Source organism: Anguilla rostrata, chromosome 2 (assembly GCF_018555375.3).
Source record: "Anguilla rostrata isolate EN2019 chromosome 2, ASM1855537v3, whole genome shotgun sequence".
Classification (NCBI taxonomy): Eukaryota; Metazoa; Chordata; class Actinopteri; order Anguilliformes; family Anguillidae; genus Anguilla; species Anguilla rostrata.
The window spans coordinates 40,219,578-40,247,556 of record NC_057934.1 but is presented as its reverse complement, the minus strand read 5'-3'; the positions used below and the strand labels follow the sequence as shown (position 1 = coordinate 40,247,556).

Sequence of the window (27,979 nt, the reverse complement as noted above, 5' to 3'; positions counted from 1 at the left end):
GAACTATAAAAGGTTTAGTTTCATAATGGCTACTAATATGTTTATTTCACTTTAAATATCTGCATTTTAATACAGTTGAACAAGGGTTTTCAAATTCAGTTCTGGGGGTCTCTAGTTTATGCTTGTTTTGATTTCAAACACAGTTGCAACCACTCAATAGCTCATTTTTCTTAATTACACACTTTTAAGGTCTGGTGAGAGATTTACCCTTTTACGTCATATCATTTCTGAAATAGTTATGCAGGCCATGAGGAATGTTCCATGTTCACATTACACAAGTTTTAATCAGTCAACTCATCAACTGATGTTTTGATTTTCTTAAATATGCTAAGGGATAAATAATTTATTTCAAAGGTGCAGTGTGTAGAATTGGCATCTAGCAGTGAGGTTGCAAATTGCAACCAACTGAATAACACCTCTCCCTTTCCAATGACGTAGGAGAAGCTGCGGTGGCCTGTAAGTCCCAAAAATGGTGTCATAGTCTACGACAGCATCAAGTAGAAGTGATGAGGTTCCTTGATTGATCTATAAATTGTATTTAGTTATATAGTCTGTAAAACTATAGGTCATAGCTTACAAATAATATAGCGATTATGATTGTTAATTGTTCTGCATTGTGGTAGCGTTTTATTGCTAACGTTAGCTGCTTTGAATGGTAAATCATAGAAAGACATGGTGCGTCACAAACTATTACACTAAGGTAACGAAAACGCAACGATTCTTATTTTCATGGGATTATACACTAATTAAAACATACTTGTGAATATTATATTCAATTTCTGCCAAGTCCGTTTCGCTAAATTCTACACACTGCACCTTTAAAAGAGATTACATTTTTAAATGATTTTGCATGGAGAGGTTAAATAAGTGGGCTTCTAATTTTAAAAAGTTCAGTTAAAAGAAACGGAATGAGCTAATCCTGCATAGTTTAAAGACAAAGACAAGAGCTTTGATGTATCTTTCAACAACATGAAATAATCAAGAGATTGCAACAAAATTATAACAAAGACTAACATACACAGGGGTCCCTCAGAACAAAGTTAGCAAACCCCTGCTTTACACTTTTCTGTAAACAAGCCATTAGAGTAATGATTGTTGAAGTATTTATTTTTTACTGACAAGATCATTATGAGCAAGGACTGCTCCAGTGCTGAATTGCTATCTTAATTTTATTCATTATCTGTTGATATGTATTGTGTCTTTGTTACAGTGTGTCTGTACTTGGGCTGTACTGATACAAACTCATTTGCCCTGATTCTGTGCCTGTATTGTGTTCTGTGCAATATTCAGCTTCTACACATCACACTTGTATTCTCCTGGTCACTTACTGACAACCACCAGTTTTTTAGTACACACACCAAGAAACACAATATGCCCCATATGAGCTGAGGTTTTATGATTAAGAAAATGTACTTCAACAGATCATGTGAATAAAGTATTTTCATTGGATGTTAAATGTTAAATCTAGTATAGTACTCCAGTGAAATATTTCACCAGTTTATTTGAGATACAGATAGGTCGATAAGCGGCTACAATCTGAAGTAACCCCAGTAACTGTATTAGACAGATTTAGCTTGAAAGCACTGTGCTTTGACAGTGTTACACCCTTCGTATGCTTGCGTACTTCAAACTGAAAAAGGGAGTATGACAAGGTGATCTGTGTGGGCGCCATGGTGGGTGCTGAGTGGATAAAAGACTAAAACTGTTAATGCATTGAACAAATGGCATTTTATTTCCCTTCATGGAATAAAGATTAACTAAATCAGAAGCCAAATGGATAAACCTCAGCACAGAAATGGAGAATCTTCAGAATAGTAAGAAAATGCAAAAATTTGTAGTAGTTCTCTACCAGAGGTAGTGTACAATACGCCACCACTTCATTCAGCAGTGCCTAAGCAGCTGTCCAACCAAGGCACTGAGCTTAACAAAGGCAGTGGACATCACGTGATCTGCTTTTTAGTTCATCTGAAGTGTGCAGACCTGTATGTGAGGAAGCTGTGGTCCTGCAGGACTGCCAACCACCACCTGCTCCCTTCTGGCATCAGAGGGTTCCAGTATACCTACTTGCAGAAACTGCGTGGGTGGGCAGCAAAATTCTTCTGACCCAGTCAAAAGGTCATCCTTAGACTACACAAAGATCTAGGTCTTACAACATTTGTAGCATCATGATTCAAAACACATAGATCTATACTTCCAGGCAGCACACAGAAGCTTAAGATACAGCTACACCTACCAGTGTTATAACTGTGCACACACAAGTCTTGCCCTTTAATTGAAAGGGGTCTTCAATTTCCCAATCTACAGATTTGTGAAACCATTTACCGATTTGTGAATCCATTCTACAGATTTGTGAAACCATTCTACGGATTTGTGAAACCATTCTACAGATTTGTGAATCCATTCTACAGATTTGTGAATCCATTCTACAGATTTGTGAAACCATTCTACAGATTTGTGACTTTTGCTACAAAAATACCTACATACTTCTGCCCATAGTGCCCAATGTGGTGCTTTGTTTTTATATTTTTCAAATTTATAATCACAGTGTTTCCCATTAACTAAGCTGTTGTGGCCCACCACAGGTTATTTTGTCCTGCCATAGTTCAAGAATGAAGCCAAAATGTTTATTTACACTCATAATAAACATAAAAGATCACTATGTGCTTTGCACCGTCACCTCAGCAAAGCTCGTCTCACAAGTTGGACGACGGTTACTGTGACTAGCTGTTTAAGTGTTTTAATTTTAAGGCTGCCTATAGAAAGGTGGATACCCATTTTTGCTTTCATTTTGGCAGAGCAGGGATTGCATTCCACTTCGTAGTTCCGTTTGCTCTTACCGTAAACCGAGAAACTGTGACTGAGTAATGGAGGTCAGCAGGTAGGCCAGTGAGGTGTAAGAAACTCCAGGCACAATGAATATTCAGGTGAGGGAGCACCTTGAGGGGTGAAAATAGGATGGAAAAGTACAAATAAGGGGGTTAGGGACGCCGTATGTCCACCATGAGTGCGGGAGAGCAATTTGTTCATTAGGGACTCTCAAGGCCTGCATGCCATCTTTAAAAGTATGATGGAGAAGAAAAGAGTGAGCCAAATTTCTAATTGTTAAGGTAGCAATGAGTAGCTAAACTGCTCCTCAATTAGATAGTGGGAGGAAAGTAGCAAAAACATTATGGATATCATTAATATTTACACAATTATGTTGCATTACATTAGATTACAATCACTTAGAAGTTGCTCTTATCCAAAGGGAAGGACATCAGTGTTAGACTAAGGAATACTAAAGGTCCATTTATAATCATTAAGTGCAACGTTAACCTAACAGGCAACAATTTGTATTGTAACAAAAGAAAATACCACTGGACTGATAATCTCTATAAAGTTATGCCTATAACATTATTCCAAAAGGAAATTTGAAGAATAGATAAGTGAGTCAGGGGCACCATGGTGCAATCCAAAGAGTTGAGTCTTCAGGCTCCGTTAAAAGAAGGGCAGGGTTTCTGCAGTTCTGACTACAGTGGGAAGCTCATTTCACCACCAGAGGGCCAGAACAGACAGAAGTCAACTTACTTGTAATATATTTTTTTTATGTATTTACATGTATTCCAGAACTGTCCCAAAACATTAACAAGCATATGTGTAATGTCATCCATTTCATCTTAGGACCATGGCTTTCTTCCTGAACATGTGACTAGGGTTGGGAAACATTTAACTTGCATTTCAGTCATTATCCTCAAGGCATCACTGTATGTAATTAAAGTAATCAGTGGCAAGCAGTTAAAGGATCCGTGCCACTTGCACAATCAAACCACCTGCAGAATTTGTTGGTGCAAGGGTACAATTCTAAACCATGAGTGTTGTGTCTTATCTACAGTGGGCTAGTTTTACACCAAAAACATTTTTTTTGTTACAGATTAGTTTAATCAGTTGTAAAACACCTGATTCAATTGATTAGGTTCTTAGTTTATAATTAGTTGGTTAAATCAGGTGTCATAATGCTGAGCTATAACAAAAACCTGCACCACATCTGAACTTCTTTGATAAGATTGGTCTCCCTAGTGGTAATTTAATAATTAAACTGAAGTGATAAAAGTACTGCAATGTGTTGATTTCATAACCTGTGTCATGGCCCTATATACATTGTTTATTTTTAGTCAGGCATTGTACAGACAGCTTGAGGTACGCAAGGCCCCAGTTGGTCAAAGATCTTATCCTTTTACTGCAGCTCAGGCACAACACAGGCACTTCAGCAGGCAAGTACCACTAGAGGGGAGTATTAGACAAATCCTCCTGGTGCGAGGACCATCCAGGCAGGGCCAAGAAAGTAAGATCCATCACCCAGCATTCCTACAGAAGGTCATTGAGAGAAGAAAGAAACACATGACAGGGTCTCTGATTCAAAGTGTTTTGCAAGTACTGACTGAACATTTATGACTGAGAGCAACAGAACACAATGCACTGTACTGGTTTAAGCAGCATACTAATGCACTACCACAGATTAAGTTCTGACTTTTATAGGTATCAACTCTCAGGTGAAATAGGCGTTTATGTTTGTTTACTATTTTATCTATAGGTATGAAAAACTTTGTGACAACTTGTAATTATAATAAAAGAAGAAAAATATGCTGTGTGCATAAAGATGTTTTCCTGAAAAGTAATAAACTTGAACAAAGGTATGACTTAAATAGAAATTTAAGACCAATTTGTTGCAGGTTTATGAAATAGCAGAAATTTCATTGTAACTGACTATCTCAAATAATTTGGGCCCTAATAGAGCTGGGACACGTGTGATCATTTCTTTGGAGGCCCAACATTTTTGCCTGGACAACCTCTGCTTGACAGCACACTTGATGTGATCACTCTCAAAATCACAATGGAAGAATTACGGATAATTATTATAGATAATGCTTTTCTTTGTTTTCAGAAACATGGCAAGTCAAAATGTCTCCTTTTTGAAGAAAATGGACAACAAAAAAGGCAAATGAAAACAAAAAATTGAACAAAAATAAAGTAAAAGACATTATAAGCAGTACCCAAAAAAAAAAAAAAATAAACAACAGAATAATCACACACTGTAAGGACGTCTTAAAATCAAGGTCACATTATCACCAAGATCTAAAGATTGATGATATTATCAGAATTTTATTATTTAAAATAATAAAATGAACATCAATCAGTTTCCAGAACGCATGGGACACTGGGTCTTTTAAACTCCATGCTTGAAGGTTGTTCTCTGGCTCATTGCCTCAGCAGATGCATTGTTTCATCTTTATGAAATTGAAAGTTTCAAACCCCTGCACTGCTTTGCCCTGGGGGCAGTACAATATAGTCACCTTGTGTTTGTAATAAGCCCATAAAGCACAAGTGATAAACACTCTGAATAGAATAGCTGCAGCATTCAGGGATATGGAGTGGGAAATGTTTTTGATTAACTGGGAAACTAATGTGTATCCTGCAATAATAGAGCCACAGGACATTGGAAATAACAAGCAATAGAATTATGTTTAAAACCATTCTGTGTTTTGGTGTCTTTTCACTACAAGATGTAGAAGTAATGGGAATTGAAGCTGCATGATCATGATGCTGGTAGTATTTGTTTACTAGATTGTGCATTATCTATTGATTTTTCTGTTTTTTTCATGGGTTCTGTTAGTTTTATGGACACCATGTTAGCCTCTCCCCCCTCTCTTCCTCAATTCCATCTGAATTATCCTCTCTCTGCAGTTGAATGCCACACCTCCATTTGCAGCCACTCATGGCTCAAGGGGTGGAGCCTATAGCCACATGCCTGCATTCCTACAAATCCCCTCCTACCGTGTCCTGTCAGTTGTGCTTGCCCCACCTACCAATGCACAACTACCCTGACTCTATAGAGACAGGAACCAACAATCCCCACTAAAACCAGATGCATTTGGTGTCCTGGATTCCAACAGTAAAGTATCGTGCAGGCTAATTTAAGCCGCGTTTCCACCGCAGGAACTATACCCCGGAACTAGGAACCTTTTGAGGAACTCAGTGCGTTTCCACCGCAGGAACTAGGGTCTAAATTTAGTTCTGGGGGCTTTGTTTTACCCCCCAAAACGTTCCTGCTCGGGGGGTAGTACTTTCCGAAAGTACAGGAACCTTTTGGGTGGAGCTTGCAGCGCTGAACATTTCTGATTGGTCGAGTACTCGTAGCATTTGCGTTGTATTTATTTTCCGCCATTACCCGCCATGTTTGAAAATATGCAGCGGCAAACCAATTTATTTTCATAATAACTTCAAATCAAACTTGCATGTTATGCGGCGCAGTAGCCTACTTTTGGTTATAGCCTGTCAACGTCTTGGAATTATAACGTGTGCTCTTCTGTTCTTTTCTTGCTTTAGTATTCGTTTTATAAAATGCTAAGCATTCGTGCTGGGACAGCATATTACGTAGGCTACCAAAACATTCAAACGGATTAATTCGGTTGCTGAATATTTTCTTCCGGATTTTCTTTGTTAGCCCGTTGTAATTGACTCAAAACGTTTGATACAGTTATGTGAGGTATGCGGTAGTTCTGCATAATTAACATTGGTGATACAGTACAAGCAAACTGGAAATCACCTTCCGCACTTTTTATCCGGGTAAAATAACAGGTTAATTCTAGTAATCTTCCCTTTAGCTTTTTCAGACTGCCGTAATTTTACTCAATTTTACTGCCATTTTTCAATTCCACGAAAAGACCAGGAAGACTATGGACTCATTTATGGTGCATGGGACGGAGTGTGGCACAGTGGGTAAGGAACTGCGCTTGTAACCGAAAGGTCGCAGGTTCGATTCCCGGGTAAGGACACTGCCGTTGTACCCTTGAGCAAGGTACTTAACCTGCATTGCTTCAGTATATATCCAGCTGTATAAATGGATACAATGTAAAGTGCTATGTAAAAAGTTGTGTAAGTCGCTCTGGATAAGAGCGTCTGCTAAATGCCTGTAATGTAATGTAATGCATGGTTCGCATCTGGAGGGCACACTTCGCTGCTCGGCTAGCAGTAACTTCGAAGGAAAGCAAACGGTGGCTGTACCACTACTAATTTACATTTTCACGCAAGTCCGAGTTTTCGTTCTATTCTTGTCATTTTGCGATTAGCCTATATGGAATTGACGACGAGAAAGTAATAAAGCAGCAAATTGTTTACAACGTGTGCATGTTTTCTGCTGTTAATGAATGTGTTTGAGAGGATATATGAAAATCAATAAATACAAAAGTAACCATATATAGTCATTGTTGGTAACCCGTTGTATATAAGTGGAATAAACCCCTCCGGGCTGTCCCGTTTATTAGAAAATAATGTAGGCTACTTCGGTGGTAGTATGGGATTACAGAAGAAATCATATGACAGATGGACCGACGACAACGTCAGTGGGCTAATTTGCCTAATCTTCGCGGTACTTTAGACCCCGGTGGAAACGCAGACAACCATTGGCTGAAGGAACCTTTTAGTTCCTGGTAAAGTAGTTCCTGGGACTGAAAGTTCCGGGTAATTTTGGTGGAAACGCGGCTTTAGAGAGCTACAAATATTTCCCAATAAAACAAATATTGGGGAAAGGTGGTACACCTGTTAGGAACATTAGCATGAGTCTTATTATGTGTTCATGTTATATAATATGCTATGTTACCATGTTTGCTATGCATGAGATGGATGTTGAAAATGGTGCTGTGAGCAGAGATGTTCATTATTCATCAACATAGGTTTAAAATTCACACAGATTTCATAACACAAATGAATGAAGAAGTGCTCCGTTGACACAATTTCTGAGGGGAAATTTCAAAACATAATACTAGAAAATATATCATAGACATAGCATTACAGTGACACAGAAATAAATATTAATTGAAGCTTGAACACCACATGAGCACTGTTGTGCAACACAACTGATATGCCCTGTATTTGTGGGAGAGAGAGAAACTAAGAAGTCATTTGGCATCATATCACAAATTAGCCTCTGAATTCACTTGAGTCTCTACTTCCTATCTCTCTTTTCCCACCCACCTGCTCTCCCACCCTCACCCCCACCCCAACCCCAACCCCAACCCCCTGGCAGCATTCCCAGTAGCTAGACAGAGAAAGGGGGGGGGGGGGTGGGTGGATTATATATATATATATATATATATATATATATATATATATATATATAAATGCACATGGTAAAAGAAAAAGGGAAGAATACTTTTTGATGATAAAACATGCACAATTAAAGACACATACTACTAATTATGAAGGTTTGTATGATCAGGGTAAATTCAAGAAGGGAAATAGACTTGCAAAGGCAGTTCCCATTACAGAAACAGTTATTTATCAATTTGAAAAAACCATTTCTAGCTAAATTAATTCTTATTGGAATCTTTAAGTCAAGGATGGGAATAATAATGCTCACACAGTAATAATGTGAAGAGAGCAGGATGTTAAACTGGCAGAAAGGGGGAAACTATACACACTGTAAACTGTGATACGAGCACTGATTATGAATGTGCATTTAAAGGAGGGTAAGAATGGTTTAAATATGAATGAATGAACTCCAAATGTCTATCCTTAATATATATATATTTTTTTAATACTACGATTTACACCCACGCAAACGTTTTTTTTTTTTTTTTTTTTCAGTCCAGATTAACGTTTTTTTCCCATATATTGAAATTAAATTACTTAAGCATGGACATGTGTGCTTGCAAATATGCGTGAATATCTAATTAATTGAATAGATATTTGATATTTGTTTAAACAATATCAGTAGGTGAAAAGAAATTACATTTCTGCCGGTGTTAAAGCGACTGAAAATGACACAGACAGAGAGAAAGGGGTGGGGTAGGGAGGAGGGGAGACGCCAAGTGGCACCTTTCCCTTTAAAGAAAAAAGAAAAAAGATAGAAAGAGAGAATCCGACCGCTGCACTATATTGAATAACCGATTGTATGGGAATCCCTCTTCAACCAATATACACATATCGACACTTGAACGGAGAGAAATGAAGAAAGAACGTGCAATTTGTATATACAACAAATAAACACCAGGCGCATTTTGGGTTTTTCTAGGTAATATAACCAAGGTTGTCGTGTGGGCTATGCGATTGTGTGAATTGTAACCATATTGGGTCACTGACATAGGCTATAGACTTCTCGTTCGCGTGGACTTCAAAAAACGAAGAAAAAGAAGAAACGATACACAAAAGAAGAGGGAGAAAATTGGCTGAAACGTGTGAGCCAGTGGAAAGAGTGCACGATAGGTGTTTTCAGTCTCGTTACGTCTTGGTCGTAGCCTAATGCTTTGGGGAAGAAAAAAATTGACGAATATTAAGAAGGACAGTACACACAGTGAGGAAGACCGGTAGAAGAAAGAAACAGCAGGGATTGATTGACAAAGATTGACGACATTAAGGGAGGGAGGAAAGATGTGTATTGGAAATTGAGAAAAATGTGCTAGTATTTTGAGGCGAGACACCGCCGCCACTGGGTGAGAGAGACATAATTAGGCACACAGCTAGTAGACAAGCCCAGTACTGTTATTAATACGTTGCAATAACAGTTACCACAATAATAACAAACATCCAATTAACCAGTTTCATTGCCTATTAAATATTTTAATTATCTCGAAAAGAGACGCTACTGAGAACCGAAGAGAAATTGGAAAATTTTATCTTTTCGATTATAAAACAAAAATCAACGTTTTGTTTGCGTGTGTGTGTTGATGTGCGTGTGTTATACACGCACACTGTACACAGACACGAACCGATCCCGACCAAAACCAAGTAAGTACTTGAATAGGTTTTTGTGTGTGTTTTGTGCAGTGGTCCGTCTATGTACAGGTGGTCAAACAAATCTAAGAACAGTATGTGCTTGTGATACTGAATGTATTTATGTATGCAAATGTATGACATCTGCAGATATTTAGCATATACACGTATATCGAGGACACTCAACAAGTATTACACTATAACATACAAATCCCTGCGTATGTGCAGTTATATGTGTTATGTACCCCTTGTGTGTGCGTGTGTGTGTGTGTGTATGCTTGTGTCGGTGTGTATGCATGGCTTTTTGCGTTCCTTTCTGTCCCTGCCCCTAATAAAGTGAACAGCCACAGTGTAAGTGTTAATGAGTGAACTTAAATATGTATATCAGTAGGCTATTGAGTCAACATTTACGCTACATGGCTAAACAGAGCTACGCACATACACATTTTCTAATGGTTTTATATCATGTTATGTATTACAATACAGTTTAATACTGCAAATCACTATATAACTCCTCTATCAAGTTGTTTGTGTGTATGCCCTGTAAGTAGTCTGTACATTATAGCTGCTAAGCACCTCCGTCTCCAAAGGGATGAGTAAGCTAATTGAGGGATGGGGAAAGGGGGTGGGGGGTGGGGGGGGTGGTTGTTATTAAGGTGGGGGTGGACTGGCAGGGAGCAAGAAGGTATGATGTGCAGATACTTGGGGGGGGGGGGGGGCACAGAGGAAAGAAGGCATGATATGGCAAGTTCAGAGAGACAGCCAAGAAATAAGGAGAGAGTCGGGACAAGACAAAACACAAGTGGAAATGGCAGTGGAAGAGCAGAGTCAGGGATAAAGAGGGGTAATTATGTGGCTTTAGTTATTAAGGTCAATAAAAAAGTGTGCATAATTCAGAAGTTAGATCGATAGAATCTTCCCTTCCTCAACTCTTATCTCCGATCCCATCATCAGTATTTCACGTGCGTGTGCTTTTTTGTCATGCTTCTTTGGTTTTGTCCATCTGCTCTTGTCTTTCTAAGCAGTTCATTTGCATGTCCATCAGTTTTTGTCTGTCTTCCTTTAATACATCAGCATATTGCTCTCTTCAGTACCTTCCAATCTATATGCCTATAAAGACAGCTCTCTCTGTCTCATATTTGTCTGCCAATACCATCTTTGTTTTTGTTTAAGGCTGTAACCTAGAAATTATCCTTCTGCTCTTTAAAGGACATACTGCCCTAAATGTTGCTCAATCTCATAGAAAAATGTGTCAGAGTTGATGTTTAATGTGAATATCTTGCTTATACACAGATTCTTTCTCAACTGAACTACCAATAACACTAGTGTTAATGAAAGCTCTTGTACTTTGTTAGCAATTATCTCTGGCTCAACTTTTTGTCCATTTCTAGCTAATACACTGAGATATTAGTGATGTTAGCACATGCTCTTTCTCCAGGTCAACCTCCTTCCACTTGTTATTTTCTCTTCATCCCCCTTTCTCAGTACCCTTTCTCTCCCCTTCTCTTTATGCCCCCTCTTAACAACTAAACCTCTCCACACCTTCCTCCTCCCTTTAAATATCAATTTTCATGCTCTTCATTCAACTCCTCTCAAATTTTTATGGCTGTTGTTGCTTATTTAGTTACTAAGCAGATGCTCCACATCCCTAACAGTTTATTCATGCATGCAGCTTGATACTGAACCAATCAATTTGAAATACCTTGCCAATACTTCACCTGTGACTCTAATGTTCTGGCTACAGTCTCCAGATCCTAAATACATTTGGCATTGACACATACAGTACTAGTTACAAGTTAGTACACGTTCTTATCCCTCCCACCCTACAACCAGTCCAATCCTTTCTTTTTTCTACTTTCTCTGTGTGCTCTGCTCATCCATCTCCCTTTGTGTGTATCCAATCTTTCCTCTTTCTCCCATATCTGACCTCATTCTATGCCTTTCTCCCTCCTTACCTCTAAACAGCTTCCCTTTCTCTCTTTCACTCTCCAAACCTTATCTTGACCCATTCTGTCCGTTTCTCCCTCTGCTAAGAATAGTTAGCAACAAGTTCATATGTGACTAGGCTCAACACATTGATATCCCCCTTTCTCTCCATCTCATTCATTCCTTAATCCCTATTAATTTAATTGAGCATTATGAAGAGCTGGTAATTAACTGGAAAGGGCAGGTTTCTTAATGAGTATTTTAGTGGAGATAGAGACAAGCAGACCGAGAAAGAGGTTAACGCTGGGAGGATATAAGAAGAAAATAATACTATTAGTTGGAACCCGCTGTGCATGTCCTGGTGGTTTCCCTTAGAGAGAATACTGCTTCCAGCTCTCCCACTCAGACTCACTCTCCCATGTCTCTCTCCTGATTCCCTTGCTTCTTTTCCTTTTCCCCTATTGTTTGGGCTGCCCCTGCAGCCATCCTGTTTTCTCATGCTCACCATACAGGACTGCAGCAGTGGCAGATACAGGTCCTGGAGGGCCACTCTCCAGGAGCCCTGCGCTTCATATAGAATCACATGGTCTGGTCAATGGTGGCTCTGAATGAATCAGCATAATTGCTCCTCCCTGTCCTGACAGCGAGAGCTGTTAGAATGGAGCAGACCTGCGATATGACACAGAGGCAGGGAGAAAGAGGTGGCACACAAGGCCTGGTCACCTCTGCAGTCTCCTGGTTTATTAATGGGTCGGTGTCTTAAACAAACCCAGAACATCACAGCACAGTCCAGGACAGGCACCCAGGGATGGCACAGCACAGATACTCAGGATGGGGGGTTATATGTTAAAACGGCAGCCCCGTCCCCTGGAGATGCTGTGGTAAATGTGCACCTGGGAGGACAGAGGATTCTGACCTTGCAGTACAGTGAGCATATGATTCCGCTGACATTCATCATTTCATTGTTTAATCCTCTCACCCACTTTGTCTGCCTAACCCATCACTCATTCCCGATATCTTTTCTTTGCTGCTCACTCCCTCCCTGTTGTATCACACATTCAGTCTCTCACATTCTCCCTAAGGCATGCAGAATGGTAAAGCATTGTCACTTTATTAGCCTCTGTTATCCCTGTTGTGGTAACTGTCTTTATTACATCAGTATGTGTGTCTGTTTTTATGTCCTTGTATTCTCCTTCCTGCACATTATCATATCCAGCATCAAACATGATGGTTAATAAACAGAATGGTTAATGCAATATATACTGTGAGCATGGATAGAACAGGGATTCCAAGTACACAACCAATGTAATTAACTCACTGACACTATCAAAATAACCATTTGTTAAAAAACTGACTGACTCAGCTTCATATTTTCTGTTGTATCTTAACACTGGATCTAGCAATTGCAGAAAAACATACATACGGACAGAGAGGATATTGTAGTTCATCTATGCTGCACTGAAAGGGAGGGGGAGACTGCAGTATTTTGTGCTTCTGCAGTACCTCCCTTCGTCCTGTGAGTGTCTCCTCAGTACTGCACTCATAGAGAGAGAGAGAGAGAGAGAGAGAGAGAGAGAGAATTGCGACAGTGAAAGCGAGAAAGCCCAAATCAGGAGGTATGTTGATAGGGAGACGGACGGACAGATGCCATACATGTGTATCTCCTTGTATTCTTCTGTAGTGTCCTGCCTTAGAGTTACTGTATTTAGTCAGCCTTCTCTTGCTGTTGAGTCTGTCCTCTCATTCTGCATTGCTTGTGCCCTCATTCATAATTCCACCCTTCCTGCTCACATCTCTTTTACCTTCCTCTCTCCTCTGCTCATTCCTTTTCTTTCCTCTCCCCCTGTTCTCTCCTTTTATCTTCCTCTGCCTTGTTTCTCCATCCACTATTCTTTCCCTCTACCTTCTTGCATGCCTTTCATACTTGCTCTGTCTGTCATGTTCTCCTTACATGACCTATTTTTCTGTTTCTTCCTGCATTTTCCCCTGTTCCCAGTATCTCTCTCTCCTCCCTTCCTCTCAGTGCCTCTCTGTCACCTGTGTCAATTGTTATCCCTTCTTTCTTCACCCCTGAACCCTTCCTTCCAGCCGCCTCTTCTTCCTTCTCTCTCTGTTTCTGAGTCAGTAGGTTTTCCTTTTTTTTTACTGCCGACTATAGGAGCCAGTCTTGCACAGTCAGCACTCCTCCAAATTTATCATTCACCCTTTCTCCCCTCCCCCTTTCTGCCTCTACCTCTCCATCATTCAGTCTACTAATCCTTCTTCATCCCCCTTTTCCTCTCTCCCTCTCTCAGTAAATTGTAAGTGGTCATGTTTGGAAATGTCCTGCCAGTGCAATTATCCTGTGTTAGCAAGTGCTCATACCTTGGCCTGTTCTCAGCCATCTCCAAAATTACTTCAAAGAGGCTTTTGTATTTTTATTCCCTCTGCTCCTGAATATGAGCATACCAGAGCATATATGGCTCTCACACGCACTGCAGGTATAGGGCTGCTTTTCACCTTTTTTGTCTCCCTTCATATTTCTCTTCTATTCTCATTATTATCCTACTGACTCCCCTTTTCTGTCTTCTTCTTTTCCCTCTTCAACCTTACCCCCTACTCCTCTTTACTCGTTCATTTCCCTTTTTCACCACCCCTGTATCTGCCCTTCCTCTTCTCTTTCAGTTTATGCTCTCCTAGCAGTGTGAACAGTAATGGAACCTGCCATGTTCAGAGCACTTCAAAGCCCGTTCTTCAGGAACATGTTTACTTTTATATACTACAGAAGTGTTGTCACTGTAGAGATATGAACAGAGTTTAACCCTAACATGTCTCACATACCACTCCACTAATATAAAAAATATTTTTATTGTTTTTTACTTTATACAATTTTACTTAAATGTCCAGTCAGTTTTCCTTCAGTATTACTATGCCCTACTCACCACTCTCTTCCTTGTACTTCATTTTCTCCAGCTGCTCTTCCTAAATGCTTTTCTTGTCCAGGGTATGACCCCGATGAAAGTTTTTTAAATGAACAGCACATTTTCTCTTTGAAATCCCATTCTTCCACCAACATTGTGGCTAACGCAAAATCCCATTGAGCCATTGGACTGATATAGAGGGAATAGCTGATGGTTTTATGGTCATAAATGTGGCAAGCGCCGCATTCAGGAAAGAAAACATACGACATAAAAGAACATTCGGTTATGTATCGTTGCATTTGCGACAAAATTACAGCGCACAAATGTGGTAAATCTTAAATGTCTTGTAACGATGAAATTACAAAATATTGCACAATTAATATAAAGTGCTGGGAAACAGCTGAACGTGTATTCCCCTCTTACGGGTAAACAAGCGAACAGTGTGCGCGCGCTGTCCGACGTTCTGAAATCTGAAACGCACTCGGCGCTTCAGGACAGCTCAAAACGATTATCCATATCGTTGTTCCAATCCTCCGTCGATATTGCTTTTCATTTATTCGGATTTTTATTCATCTTCTTTTAACTTTCTTCATCTAGATGTGTAGACGCTCACTCTTGTCCGATGTTCGTTTTTGCTTTCTTAAATGCCTGCGTCTGTTTTACTCCGTGGTTTAAATATGTGGTGTCCTCAAAGTCTCCTTGTGTTTCTACTCATGTTTTTCTTCTGCTTAATAGACATCACAGGTAATCCGCATGTACTCCTTTTTTCAATTCCTTTTTAGCACATGCTATTTCATTTATCTTTCAACATTTGTATACGGATGACATAATGTTTCCTGCCCACCCCCCACCTTCTACCCCAATGCTCCGGTCAGTAGCAGTGTGATATACTGTACAGTCTGGTTAGTCCACATAGTTTGTCAACCTCTTTTTCTATTATCTTACCTGATTGCTGTTCTTTTGACATCTTTCTTCTGAGGTATTTTTCTTTCCCTAATAGTATTAACTTTGTCTATACTTGCAATTTATGAACGTGCATGTAAAGTACTGACTTCAGTTAGTAGATAGATAGTAGGTAGATAGAAAGCAGGAGGGGAGTTGAGGAGAGATAGCAAAGACAGAGAATAAATTAGAACCACATCTTTGTGGATGACAGTATGCCCTCAGGGGCACAGGGAGAGAGAGAGAGAGAGAGAGCACAAGAGAGAGAGAGAAAGAGAGAGAGGAGGGTTTAAAGAGTAAATTTAAGTGCAGGAATTGAAGGAAAAGGCTAACAGGAGAGGAATGAATAATAAAAAAGCAAGCAGACGTCATAAGCAGGGAGAAGGAAAGAAGTAAAGGCAAAAAACCTGCGCAGGAAGATTGTCATGCGTATATGTTAACCTGAGTATGGGAAGGACAGGCGGAATGACAGAGAAGGAAGACAGAGGCAGATGGAGAGAGCTGCAAACAAAAGAGGAATGAATTAAAGACTGTGAGAGAAGAGCAGAGTGAAGAAAAAACACAAGAGATCCTAAGGTAGAGAAAGGCAAAAAAAAAAAAACTACCCGAGCATAGCAGAGTGAGGGAAAGAGTGAGAGCGAACACTGATTTGTTCAATGAAATTTGATTCCTTTATGCGGAACACGAGAGCATGAGAGAGTGAGAGAGCAAGAGAGAGAGAGAGAAAGCGAGGAGGGGGAGGTGGGGGATAAAGGAGGCTATTTCTTTGAATGAAAGGACAGGTTAACACAGTATTTGCAAAGTAGCAGGAGAGAAGCAACCTTTGAAAAATAAATAATAAATACACAGATCTGCAAGAAGGGGAAAGCTGGTTTTGAGGAAGAAAATCTTATTTGTACTGCAGTAAAAATCATTCACTTTTGTATCACACCCCTCCCCCTCCATTCTCAATGCAGTATATGTGCTAATATACTGTGGTGAGTAGTTAGCCTTTGACTACATTCTGTTTTAACCCTTTATGTTGTTTCTGCATTTCATGCACCTTTGTTTAGCATTAACTACATTCTTATGTCTCCTCTGTCTCTTCCCATTGCCTCTTAAAGGGATTTAACATTTCTCCCTCCCTACTGCCCTCTCTTTTTTAAATCTCCCACAGACTCTATTTTAACTGTGCCCGGAAATAGAACAACCATTTTGTTGACAAATAATGTGTTAAGAATAATTACAGATATTTTCAAATAGAGCTTGGGCACTTTGCAGATGCAGAAAAACATCTACTATATTCTACATGATTACAGTACAGTAGGGGTTAATGCATTGCATATAGCGACTGTATAAACTGGGCTCCACTTTCTGTTAACAATGCACTCTGCAAAAGAGGAAGACACTACACTAATAGGTCTGCAGTCTTTCCCCCCATTTTGTAGACCTCAGCAAATAATCTGTTTCTGCCTCTAGCTTTTTCTCTCTCCTTTTCCCCGTAGGATAAGCAAGGAGAGGGAGGGGAAAGGGTAGACTGGAAGACTTAAGCCATTTTATTTTCTTACTGGCCAAATTCAGGAGTGCTTTAGTGGATAAAGAAACACTGAGCCGTTGCTCAAAAAACACATTAAAAAATAATGTGAAAAATCTCTAAACAAAAATAACCCTGATCATCATGTGTCATGTAGCATGTTTATCCTTATTTGTCAGGCGTGCAAAAGCATTCCTGTGAAAACCTGTTTATATATTTTTCAACGGTCCATAGCTCTTTTGCAAGTCTTCAAATCTTTGTCTTATCAATGCTAAGGTGTGTCTGCATCCATCTACTCAGTATGCAAAGTCCTTCTTTCCAAAAATAATAGCTTTCAGTTGTTCAGTATGTGTATATACACTGTTTACCCCCTCTGTATATCACTATAATGTATGGCCCAGTTTGCATTCACAAGTGGTAATTAATAGTTTTCATAGTATGTATAACTGCTGCTGTGTTGTGTTAAATCATATTTCTATATTCAATATATACTTAGAGAAGGAACTCTATCCAGAGTTCAATTTGCATACAAACATGTTCTAATATTGTATAAGAAACTTTTATATCCAGAATTATGATACAGTTTTTACTGTAAATTATTATACACAGTTCCACCTTTGGTTTAGTTTTTTAAATGGGAATAATTCCATCGTCTTTTTTGCTAAATGTCTCCCTTTCTCCCTCCACAGACTCCTCCTTCCCCCCTCCTCCCTCCGTTCTCTCTCTCCTCCTCTCCCTCCCCCCGGTCCCTTATGCTCAGTTCAGTGTGTGTCTCCTCTTTCAAAGGGCGCAAGGGTGGGAACAAGTCGTCCAACAAAGCATGTTACAGTGCAGACATGACTTGTCCGCCAGAAAGCGAGAAAATAGTGATAAACTGCGGGGGGGTGAGACACGAAACCTACCGCAGTACCCTAAAGACGTTGCCCGGTACCCGCTTATCGTGGCTCACAGAGCCGGATGCATTTAACAACTTCGATTATGATCCCAAAAATGACGAGTTCTTCTTTGATCGCCACCCGTCCGTCTTTTCTTTCATCCTCAACTACTACCGGACTGGAAAGTTGCACTGTCCGAACGATGTATGCGGTCCACTGTTCGAAGAAGAGTTGGCGTTTTGGGGCATCGACGAGACGGACGTTGAGGCGTGCTGCTGGATGAATTACCGACAACACAGGGACGCGGAGGAAGCGCTGGACAGTTTTGAGACTCCAGAGCCTGACCCTCCCGAAGATGACCCCGCACTAGGAGGAGCGGATGGGGACCTGAAAAGACTGTGTCTGCAAGAGGACGGAAGGAAAGTCGGCTGGTGGCGCGTTTGGCAGCCCAAAATTTGGGCGCTTTTTGAGGATCCCTATTCATCTAAATATGCCCGGGTGAGTAAGCCTAAACACCTGACTTTTATTGGGTTACTTGTCATTCACACGTTATATCAATGTCACAACAACGTGTGTCCCGAAATAATATTCTTTTTCAAAGTTGATATCCATGGTGTTGGTATTCATGGTGTTGGTTCCTAAAATTATTTCAGCTATTGCTATCCGTGATGACGCTTACAAGCTCTACCGCGACCAAAATCATTATAATTTAAATTCCCTGCACTGAGCTAGCCTACGAGTGACAGGTCTTGTACGGTAGTTGGTAAAGACAAAGTTACACGACCGATTATTTCAATGCGCACAATAAATAGTCAATGACTGAGAATTATGTTTAACTGGCATGTGCAAGGAAAGGTTTTTTTGTTGTTGTTGTTGGGGTGGGGGGCTCTTGGTATTGTTGTAAAGATTGAAGTTAACATTTTTATATCTGATGGCATTGTCAGATATGTTCTCAACGTTGTACTGCTTCCATTATTTAATCGGACTTCACTCTTATTGAGACATCAGAATATTTGTTATTATAATTGGTCATCAGCGTCTCGCTCGTTCATCATTGGTAACCTCGGTGTTTTGCTTCAATCGAAGCCCATTGTCAATCATTTTGCATACCTGTTCGTTACTCCACGTAGGCTAGGTCCACTTTACGCGCGATTATAGCGCACTCGTTCATGGCATTCTCTATCTTACCGCAGTTTTCTCCTGCTGGTCTCAGCGCGTCGGGTTCTGTCTCAGTCGCAGCGTTTCCTCGTCTCTCACTATTCTCTCACTGTTTAAGTGCAGCGTTTTCTCTAACCCATATAATTGGTAATGTAATGTTCTGTCCAGTGGATTTAACCTTCTGTCTTGCACATTTGTTGCACCCACCACTAGTCACTCCAACCCAAAATCTGTTCAAATGCACAACAGCAGTTACCCGGAACCAAGGGGTGTTCAACATACGTGCTATTCTAAGTTGTTCCAAGTGCAGCTATTCATTTATTAAAACCAATACTGGCTATCATACGTGGACATTATACACATTGCAATGCACCCATTTGAGTGCAGATATGTTTCACAATGAAGCTATTGCCTGACACTCTCTACAAATGTTAAGTCAGTGATTATTAAGCATATGTTTATTGTTGGTTGCCCTTTGGGAATTAGATTTCTAGTTGTATGACTCATTAAATATGAAATGTAGATTGAGTGTGCATCATAGGAGATATGCCATGTCATACGCATGCTGTATATCTACTGTAATTAGTGCATGGTCATGGTATGTGCCCTTTTGTGTGTGCTAAAACGGATTACTAAATTGACAATTTCACATTAAAGGTTAATGTTATACTTCTGGTTTTCATGATAATTGTAGGCATATATTTCATATCAGAATGAATATTTCTGCATTGTGCAAACAATATGGTGCACAAAATGGGGCTGTATGGGGTGGATTCAACGTTTTGTCCCTCTCCATTTATTTATTTCTCTGTTTTGTGTGCTTGGTATTGCCCACCCTTCCATGTTGTAGTCATGTGGCCTTAGCTGGTGCGACAGAAGAGCTCCCCCTTGGGGGCAGTGTGTACCATACGCCCCCCCCCCCCCCCCCCCCCATTCCTATTTACAAGTCTACCTGACTCCCACTGTTTGCTGCTGACACATATCCAGCTTCCGAATAGGAAGTGTCAGTTGACAGTATCAGATGGACATCTGACATCTGAAAGGATAATTTCCCTATAAGGCTTTGGATGCGAAACGGGATAGCAGCAGGTGCCTTTCAGTCGTCTCCTCCTGTGCGAGAGTGACTGTATGGCTGTAGGGAGACGGTTACCTGCAGTAACCCACACGCTGCAGTCATCACAACTTTCTTGTGTTCTGGGATTTTTTTTCTCTCTGCCAGATTTTTCTGCTGCTTTCAGACATTGCACTGTGAAACATATGAGCATGGATAGGGGTTCACAGTACTGTTTCCATGCATGGTGGGGATTTCCTGTCTGTATTCCAATGTACTACGTGTGTATTTATTGTACTTTGACATTCACTGAGCTGTACTGGCCTACAGTATCTTAACTGTGTTAACTAATATGTTATAATAAGCTATTCTACCCTGAATTAGAATTACTCCGAAGTACAACAATTGCACTGGGCATTGAAGTATAGCCTATCGCATCGAATGTCCTCGATTTAATGTCTGTATCCATTTCTGTCTGCATACCTGACTCCACTACACACCGACTTCTATTTCAGCCATTTATGTCTGTCCAGATCAGTGACCCGGATCACAGCGTATTAAATGGTATTTCTGTGGATTCGGGTACTATATCAATAAAGTATGCTATATCGACAGAATTGCGTGTAGTTCGGTATTTCGCCTTCTGAAACAGGAGAGAACTGGAGTGGTGGTTATGTCTTCGATCGATATGATTGTCAACGTCGACAACTCAGATTATTTACAATAGTAATCACGTGTAATATGTAGCCGAATTCTTGATAAATGCTCCATTTGGCCATCCAGCGTGTAGCACCAAGTATGATCAGCGTGTGTTGCGTGCGTGCTGTTGCTAGCATAGAAGACATGAGATGCATATCATCATTGTTTTACTGTGGTACCAGTAAGGCATTCTGTATGATCTGTAGGAGGACAATGTGATGATTTGCTGCGTTGTTAATATAATTAGCGGTCAGTATTGTAATATATGGCATTAATATAACATCACAGTCATTCGATTTCCGCAGGTTCACGTAGGACCGCTAAGCGTCTTATCCCATCTCTGTGATAGCGTAACACTGCGGTGTCCTACGACTCGAGCTGACTGCGCGTACATTTCTACTGCAGTAGACCACGAAATAACCCTAATAACACGCAAGGAAACAGGCAGAAAGGGGGAAGAGGAGGAGGGGGAAGGTGTGTGTATGCGTGTGTGTGCGCGCGCGCTTGCGCGATCACGTGTTTGCGCTAGCCTTATGTCTTCGATCGGGAATCAAAGCACAGGAAAATGGACGTACTCTCCTTTTCCCGTCTTTCTTACTCTGTTGTGCTGAGTCTTGTGATTGCTGGTGTGTTTATTGCTTAATTATACATTTGTGTACCTCACCTCTAATTGGTAATTGCTTCTTTTTCATATTTTATCATATTTCTGTTCATATGGTGCACACACATACACACAAACACCTGCACATATTTACAGAGCTTGTGAGAGAGTGTGAAAGATTATAAAATAAACAGTACAGGAGGAAATAAAAACAAATAACCACACAAATGCACACAAACCTTACTTAAAGCACATTCCAAATGGTAGGCAAACTGTGACTTGTATCTGTTTATTTTCTGCAGTTATGTACCGATATATCTTTATGCACTAATTGCTGTCTTTATGCATCAATTCATTGAAACAGCATCATTTTTAAAAACCCAACAATAGTATGTTCTGTGGTTCACTATTTTTCTCTGTGACCCTGATCAGAATAAGCAGGTATAGATAATGGATGAATGGATGGTTCACTATTGGCTCCATTTGTGTGGAATGGTGTTTTGCAGCACTGGACTTGCTGAACAATGCTATCATGAACACAGATACAGTATACCACATCACAGCACAGTGGCTTGGAGGTTCTGGTGCTTCTGCTTAGATCATGGAAAAAGACCCCCATGTTTTTTTGTATGCACAAGGCATGTGTTCAATGAATCTTTGTCTTACTTAGGAAACTTTGTACTGGGAAACGTGTGTGATACACTGGGCTGCCAGCGCAGGGCTGCTTCTTTCTCTGCTGCAAGGTTCCTCCCAAGATTTCTTCACATCGGGGAGTTTTTTCTCACCGCTGAGTGTTTTTCTTCCCACCGAAGAGCTTTTTTTTAACCTCAGTTGCTTGCTTTTTGGGGGTTCAGGCCTGGTTTTTGTCCAGTTGTTCTTCTGTTTCTCTGTAATGCATCAATGTAACAGTTCTTTATATAAAAATTTAAAAAGCGCTCTACAAATAAAATTGATTTGATTTGATATGTAGCACTTTAGACACAGATGCGGTTCTTGGGAAAGCCTGTGACAGAAATATGTTCATGCAATATATTTTCACAATACCCTCCATAGCTGTATGCAGGGATGAGTTTTACCAACAGAAATGTGTTCATTAGATTTGTAAAGCGTTGTGGGTTCATCACTTTATCACAGTCCCTAGAGTGGGTATAACAAGCACTGGCAGCCCCCAATTCTCAAGAGAGCTAATCAAGGTCTATCTTTATTGGATGAATTCAGATGTCTTGCATGACCTTTTTGAGTGCTTGTCCTCCATCTCATTTTGGCCTACCATTACAAACTCTACTTGATCAGAATCAGTTAAATGTGGCCACAGATTATTTGTCAAAACGCATGGCACCTAAACACAAATCCTTGGGCATTTGATTCAAGGTCTTGCTTTCTGGTTGTTGTCAGGGTTTTTTTTTATGGAACATCCTACTGGCAGCAAGAAATGTTAATCTTCTCTATCCTCAGCTCTGTGATTGATGCACGTCTTTCTGTGAGAGTGATATAATCAGTGGGCTCCAGAAAGCCATGGACACTGTATCTGTGCAGTGCATGCAGGTGGAGTCCTGTGACATCGTAAAGCAGCCCCAGCACAAATCCATGCGTGTCAGCAAAGGGCTGTGTGTGCCAGTGAAGACTTGTGTTGAATGTCACCCTGCTGCGGCTTCTCTCTGATGTCACGCAGAGCTACCAAATGACTCCATGTCAGTCTGTGGTAGGGGGCTGGAGTATTAACACCCCCTGACTGAGCTAGGCATTAGCTACTCATTAACCCACGGTCCCCATTTGGAAGGAGTGTTCACTGAGTTTCAAATACGTGACATTGCTGAATAATTACTGTTTTGCATGTTAGGGGTGTACAGAATGCCACTGTACAAACAACAGATAGATTTTGATATGCAAACATTATCTTTAGTACAATTTGTTGTTCAAAGCAGCTCTGCGGGGTATAAAGGCCATCTAGAGATCAGAGTATTGAAAGGGCAAATGTAAGCATAGACACAACAGCCTGCCTTGATATCAGACCTCAACCTTTCAGTGGTGGATATAGGATTTTGACCACAATGGCCTGAAGTGTGTTTACTGTAATGCGACAGCGTGCTCTGTATTTACATAAACTATGACATTCTGTCTTCTTTCTGCTGTCAGATGCTGTACTTGTGGTGCTGTGTTGTGAAACCATACCACTTGTGGTTGTGGGATTGAATATCTTGTGATTCAAATCAAAAAGCTGCTTTTTACAGATGAAGATCTATTTAGTTCTTGCCCTAGCAGACAATAAGAAATTGTGGAGGCTCAATGTATTGTTTTTTCTGCAGTTCAACATATCGTGTGCACAGGGTATTTGAGCTTTGAGAATAATGTAATGGGAATTGAAACTGTACTTCCTTTTTTATTACTGTGGGATTGATGTCTCTTGTATAATTGACTAATCAGCATTTGGGTCTCACAATGATTACTTTTACATTGTAGCACAATCGCGGGTGGAGAACAGTCAAGTATACTGTAAATCCATGTGAGTTCACAAAGTTTTCCTCGCAATGGCGTTTTACACTCGAACAAAATTAGTTTTGGCAGCTTGCGCATTAATTTTGCTTAGGCTTGTGTATGGATTCTAGCTCATCATTTTGTTTACTGTCCATAGTTCTGCTGTGGTTTCTTGTCAATGATAAACCTCCTCATTGTTTAATTTGCATCAGCATGTGTTGCATGCAACGTAATTGTCAGGGCAGCCCAAGAGAGGTAATTCTGAAATTCTCAGCTAAATCAAAGAAAGGACGCTCCACCTGAAAATTTATTTGAGAAAATGAATGCCAAGAATGTTGTTGTCTTGTCATTAATGTTCATAAAGTAATTTTTAAATAGTCCCACACTTCTTTGATGTGCGAACTTCCCATTCACTCTGAATATCTGTGACATTGTCTGTTGGAGCAAATTATAGTCAAAGATAAAAGATGAAGATGGCAAAAACGTGATGTCATATTCTTGTGATGTGAAAAATTTCAAACTGCATCATATTTTTGACTAGGAGAGGTAATAAAGAAATTGTTTGAATAATGAATTGAGTCATAATTTGAGTGGTATGCTATGGCAGAATGTAAACCACGCAGATGTGTGTTTCTGCTGGTGACAATAGGTAAATAGTGTAAATAGTAATCTTTCATTCAAATAGTGATGATCCTGTTCATTTGTAAATTACATCCTCTGTGTAGATGAGCTTTCTTTTTAATTTGATAGCAGCTTTTCTTGTACTGAAAATACCCTTGTTTTCCAGTCCTGGGTTCCACTGAACTTCACATTTGCTTCCATTTTGGAAGTGTGATCATAAGCTCTCAACTTTGCCAGATGGAATGTAATTTATTCAGAAATTTGCTGTGGGCTCCACTTGTTTGGATTTGCAACATTTGGAAATCACCTATTTCATTTTGATTGTGCATCAGTCTGTTTACAATGCTGTATTGTCCTTTCAATGAGGGTGTACCAATTTAACATCTGAAATGTGGTTATGTACCTCTGTCTGTCAATTGCATGTCACACCCTATTTTCTGTGTAGACTACAGTTCTTTCTTTTATAAAAGCTAATTGTCCATCCCATTATACCTTTATTTTTATCACTCCCTGCTGTTCTGTCTTTCTCTAAATTCAGCTAGAAAAGACAAATGTGGGGAAAAATCTTTCTGTCATTCAAACTTCACAGCAGTATCAGATTATTTATAACTGTGTGATATTGAATGTACTATTAAAAGTAAATAACGTTCATAAAGCCTTAGCTGTTTAAGTGTGTATGTAGTCACTTTGCACCACAGTACTTTGTCCTTATAGCTGTTTCCTTGCGGTTTTAACATGACCTCACAAGCATTTCTTAAACCTGCTTGTAATGTCACATGCCGCCTTGACTTGCCTGTGTGAGAGCACTGAAAAATGACTTACTCTCAAGTCCTACTCTCATGCTAGGAGAACTCTTATACTTAGTTGTTTTTTCTCTCTGCTGAAATGGAAACAGTTGTCCTGGTGTGCATTTCTTGTAATGGCTTACAGTTCCATGTAGAGTTAAGAACTAAGTATTTCTGGGAATAGAGGAGGTATGCAGGACGAATGATATCTTGTGTTGTGTCAAGACTGTGCAGAACAGTACTGACCCTGACTTACGGAGCGGTCAACACAATATGTACAGAGTATTGGAATGATTTCTGCTTGTTCATTTCCTGGATCGGAGGCAGTGATGGTTGATGCTGTATTGCAGAAGAGTCTTTTTTTCTTTTTCCTCTCAACTGATTAACAGTGCCTTGGAGTCTGTATAGTTCTCTTCTACCCCTTTAATTATTCTTTACCCACCCCTTTTATCCCTCTCTTCCCCATCACCTGTATACATTATGTTTTGCTCTGTCTTCCTCCTCAAAACCGTTCTAAGTCTTATGTCTGAATTAGTCTGTATAGTAGTAACATTTGTACTCTTCACTTTCTGACTTTGTAATTCAAATAGGTGTCATCAACAGTGGCATGGCAGGAGAATTAAATTACATGTAAATTACATAAATAGCTTCAAATGCAAAGATACACGGCCGAGTTAAACTAGGTAATTGCAAATATCAAATGGACATTAGCAAACACCAGTTTAAAGGTGAGGCGAAACTATATATAAATAACATAAAAGATAGAAGAGTTGGTCATTTATACAAAGAATTACACACATTCCACAGGCAACAGATAAGCGTATGCACTCCTACACATTGACATAGATAATGAGTACACACTGCCACACACTACAACTGCTACATTAATAATTTGGATGCAGCACAACAAATTACAGCATGCGGCAGCTCCTTCACTGTTAGCTGGTTTATTCTCTCCCCTCTTCCCTTTTTCCTTGTGTGGAGAAAAGGATAGCTGGTATTACTCAGCATTCTGAAATATCTCCTCAGTAAAAATCTCAAGCATTATTATGGACACCATCTTTTGCACACATTTGTTGTTACATCAATGCAATGTCTTGGTGACTGACAGAGAGCTAAACCAATCAAACAAACACCCGTCTGTGCTTTAGGTACCGTTGTGATGGTTGGTGACCTGTCTGTCTGCCACTTTTTATGGAGTGTGCACAAGAAAACATGGAATACTAGCCCATGGAGTGACAATGATGGTAAGATGAGAAGGTGGCAAGTGTCTTCTAATTAAAGGTGAACTGGGAACAAAGGTTACCGTGGAAGTACCGATGAAGTTTGGGAGATAGGGTCACTATATTTATAGCAGCATGGGAAATGTTGGGGAAAAAAATTAGACCTGTAGATCAGACCTGGGTCAAATACGTGTTTGTTTTGGATTCAAATACATTTCTACGCTTTACTGATCTTACCTGGTGTATTGAAACCAATTAAATACTCTCAAAAAGTACAAACCCCACCTTCTGGCCATATCAGCAGGCTCAATTACACCAGGCAAGATCAATAGAGCACAGAAAAGTATTTCAATCTAAAACAAATACGTATTTGGTCCAGGTCTGCTATGGATAAAGAACGACGATGTTGGGAGCAATTTTGAAGTGAGAGATGCAAGAGCATAAGTATATGGTACAGAAATGAGTGAAAGCTGGGAAGCTGGGGATAAATACACCAAAGTATGACTGGGAGATAAATGCAGCTTCTATCTCTTCTATCTCTTCTATCTCTTGTCTTCCCCAGTATCACCGCTGTGTCAGTTAGCTACGCATGGCGTCTATCTGACATTTTCATTCTCTGTAGTAGACTACTTTGGTTTGCCACAACCCCATTACTGTCCCACAACGTGCTGTTGGGCATGCCCTGGTTTGGTTCTCATAGTGTTTCACAGTGTTTATGTAAAATTGGGCTAGCTAGGGTTATGGATCTTTTAGCCTGCCTCCATTGTCATGGAACACCGAGGCTTGATCTCCGGTTTGGTATCCATGGTGAGCTACTTTGGTGGAAAAGAGGGGCAGTCTGACATGTGGCCATCTGGTGAGGTATTGCATGATTTATCCCTGCCATGGGGGGAGGTTCACCCACCATCTCTGGCTTGTGTTTGGGCTTCGGGAATCTGTATTGTGACTTACTGCACGCTGAAAATGTGACTATATTCATATATAATATTGATTCTGATTCGCCAATGACAATGGTAGAATGCAATGGCAATAATTTTGTAAAAACCCTACATTACTGATTATTTTGAAATTTAAAAAATGAAAGTGTTCCAAGACTCACTTTACTGAAGTTTTCAATTCTGCAGCAACATGTTTATGAACTTGGATTGAATTGTGGATTGAATTTGATCAAATTTGATCAAAGTTGGACCATAGTACCTTTTTAAAAGCAAATGTTTATTTATCATGGGGGTGGCTTAGTTCTGAACGCAATATCTCTGTCGCTCTTTGAAAATAATTGTGTCATTCAAAATGTAATGGATTGAGCACATTCACAGCCTTTAAATTTTCTGTGGTCATGATTGATTGAGAAGCAACTGAGGACAAACCACTCCAATTAATGACTCATTGTCACACAAACAAACATTTACTCTAAGGGTTAATTAGGTTCTTTTCACATTTTTGTTGTTGCCTTTGAATGGACA

General features: G+C 40.0%; 1 protein-coding gene across 6 annotated transcripts in view; it reads left to right on the top strand.

Annotated features, from left to right (window-relative positions):
• Positions 1–9,658: 9,658 nt before the first annotated feature.
• Positions 9,659–27,979, top strand: part of LOC135248016 (potassium voltage-gated channel subfamily C member 1-like) — an 80,334-nt gene continuing 62,013 nt past the window's right edge. For 3 of the 6 annotated variants that reach the window (XM_064322104.1, XM_064322101.1, XM_064322100.1), the window contains exons 1-2: positions 9,659–9,762; positions 17,718–18,401. In XM_064322104.1, the coding sequence (XP_064178174.1) occupies positions 17,781–18,401 (621 nt within the window). In that variant the 5' untranslated portion in view covers positions 9,659–9,762; positions 17,718–17,780. The remainder of the gene's footprint in view (positions 9,763–17,717; positions 18,402–27,979) is intronic. The other 3 variants (XR_010328353.1, XM_064322102.1, XM_064322103.1) reach the window with 1 other exon arrangement.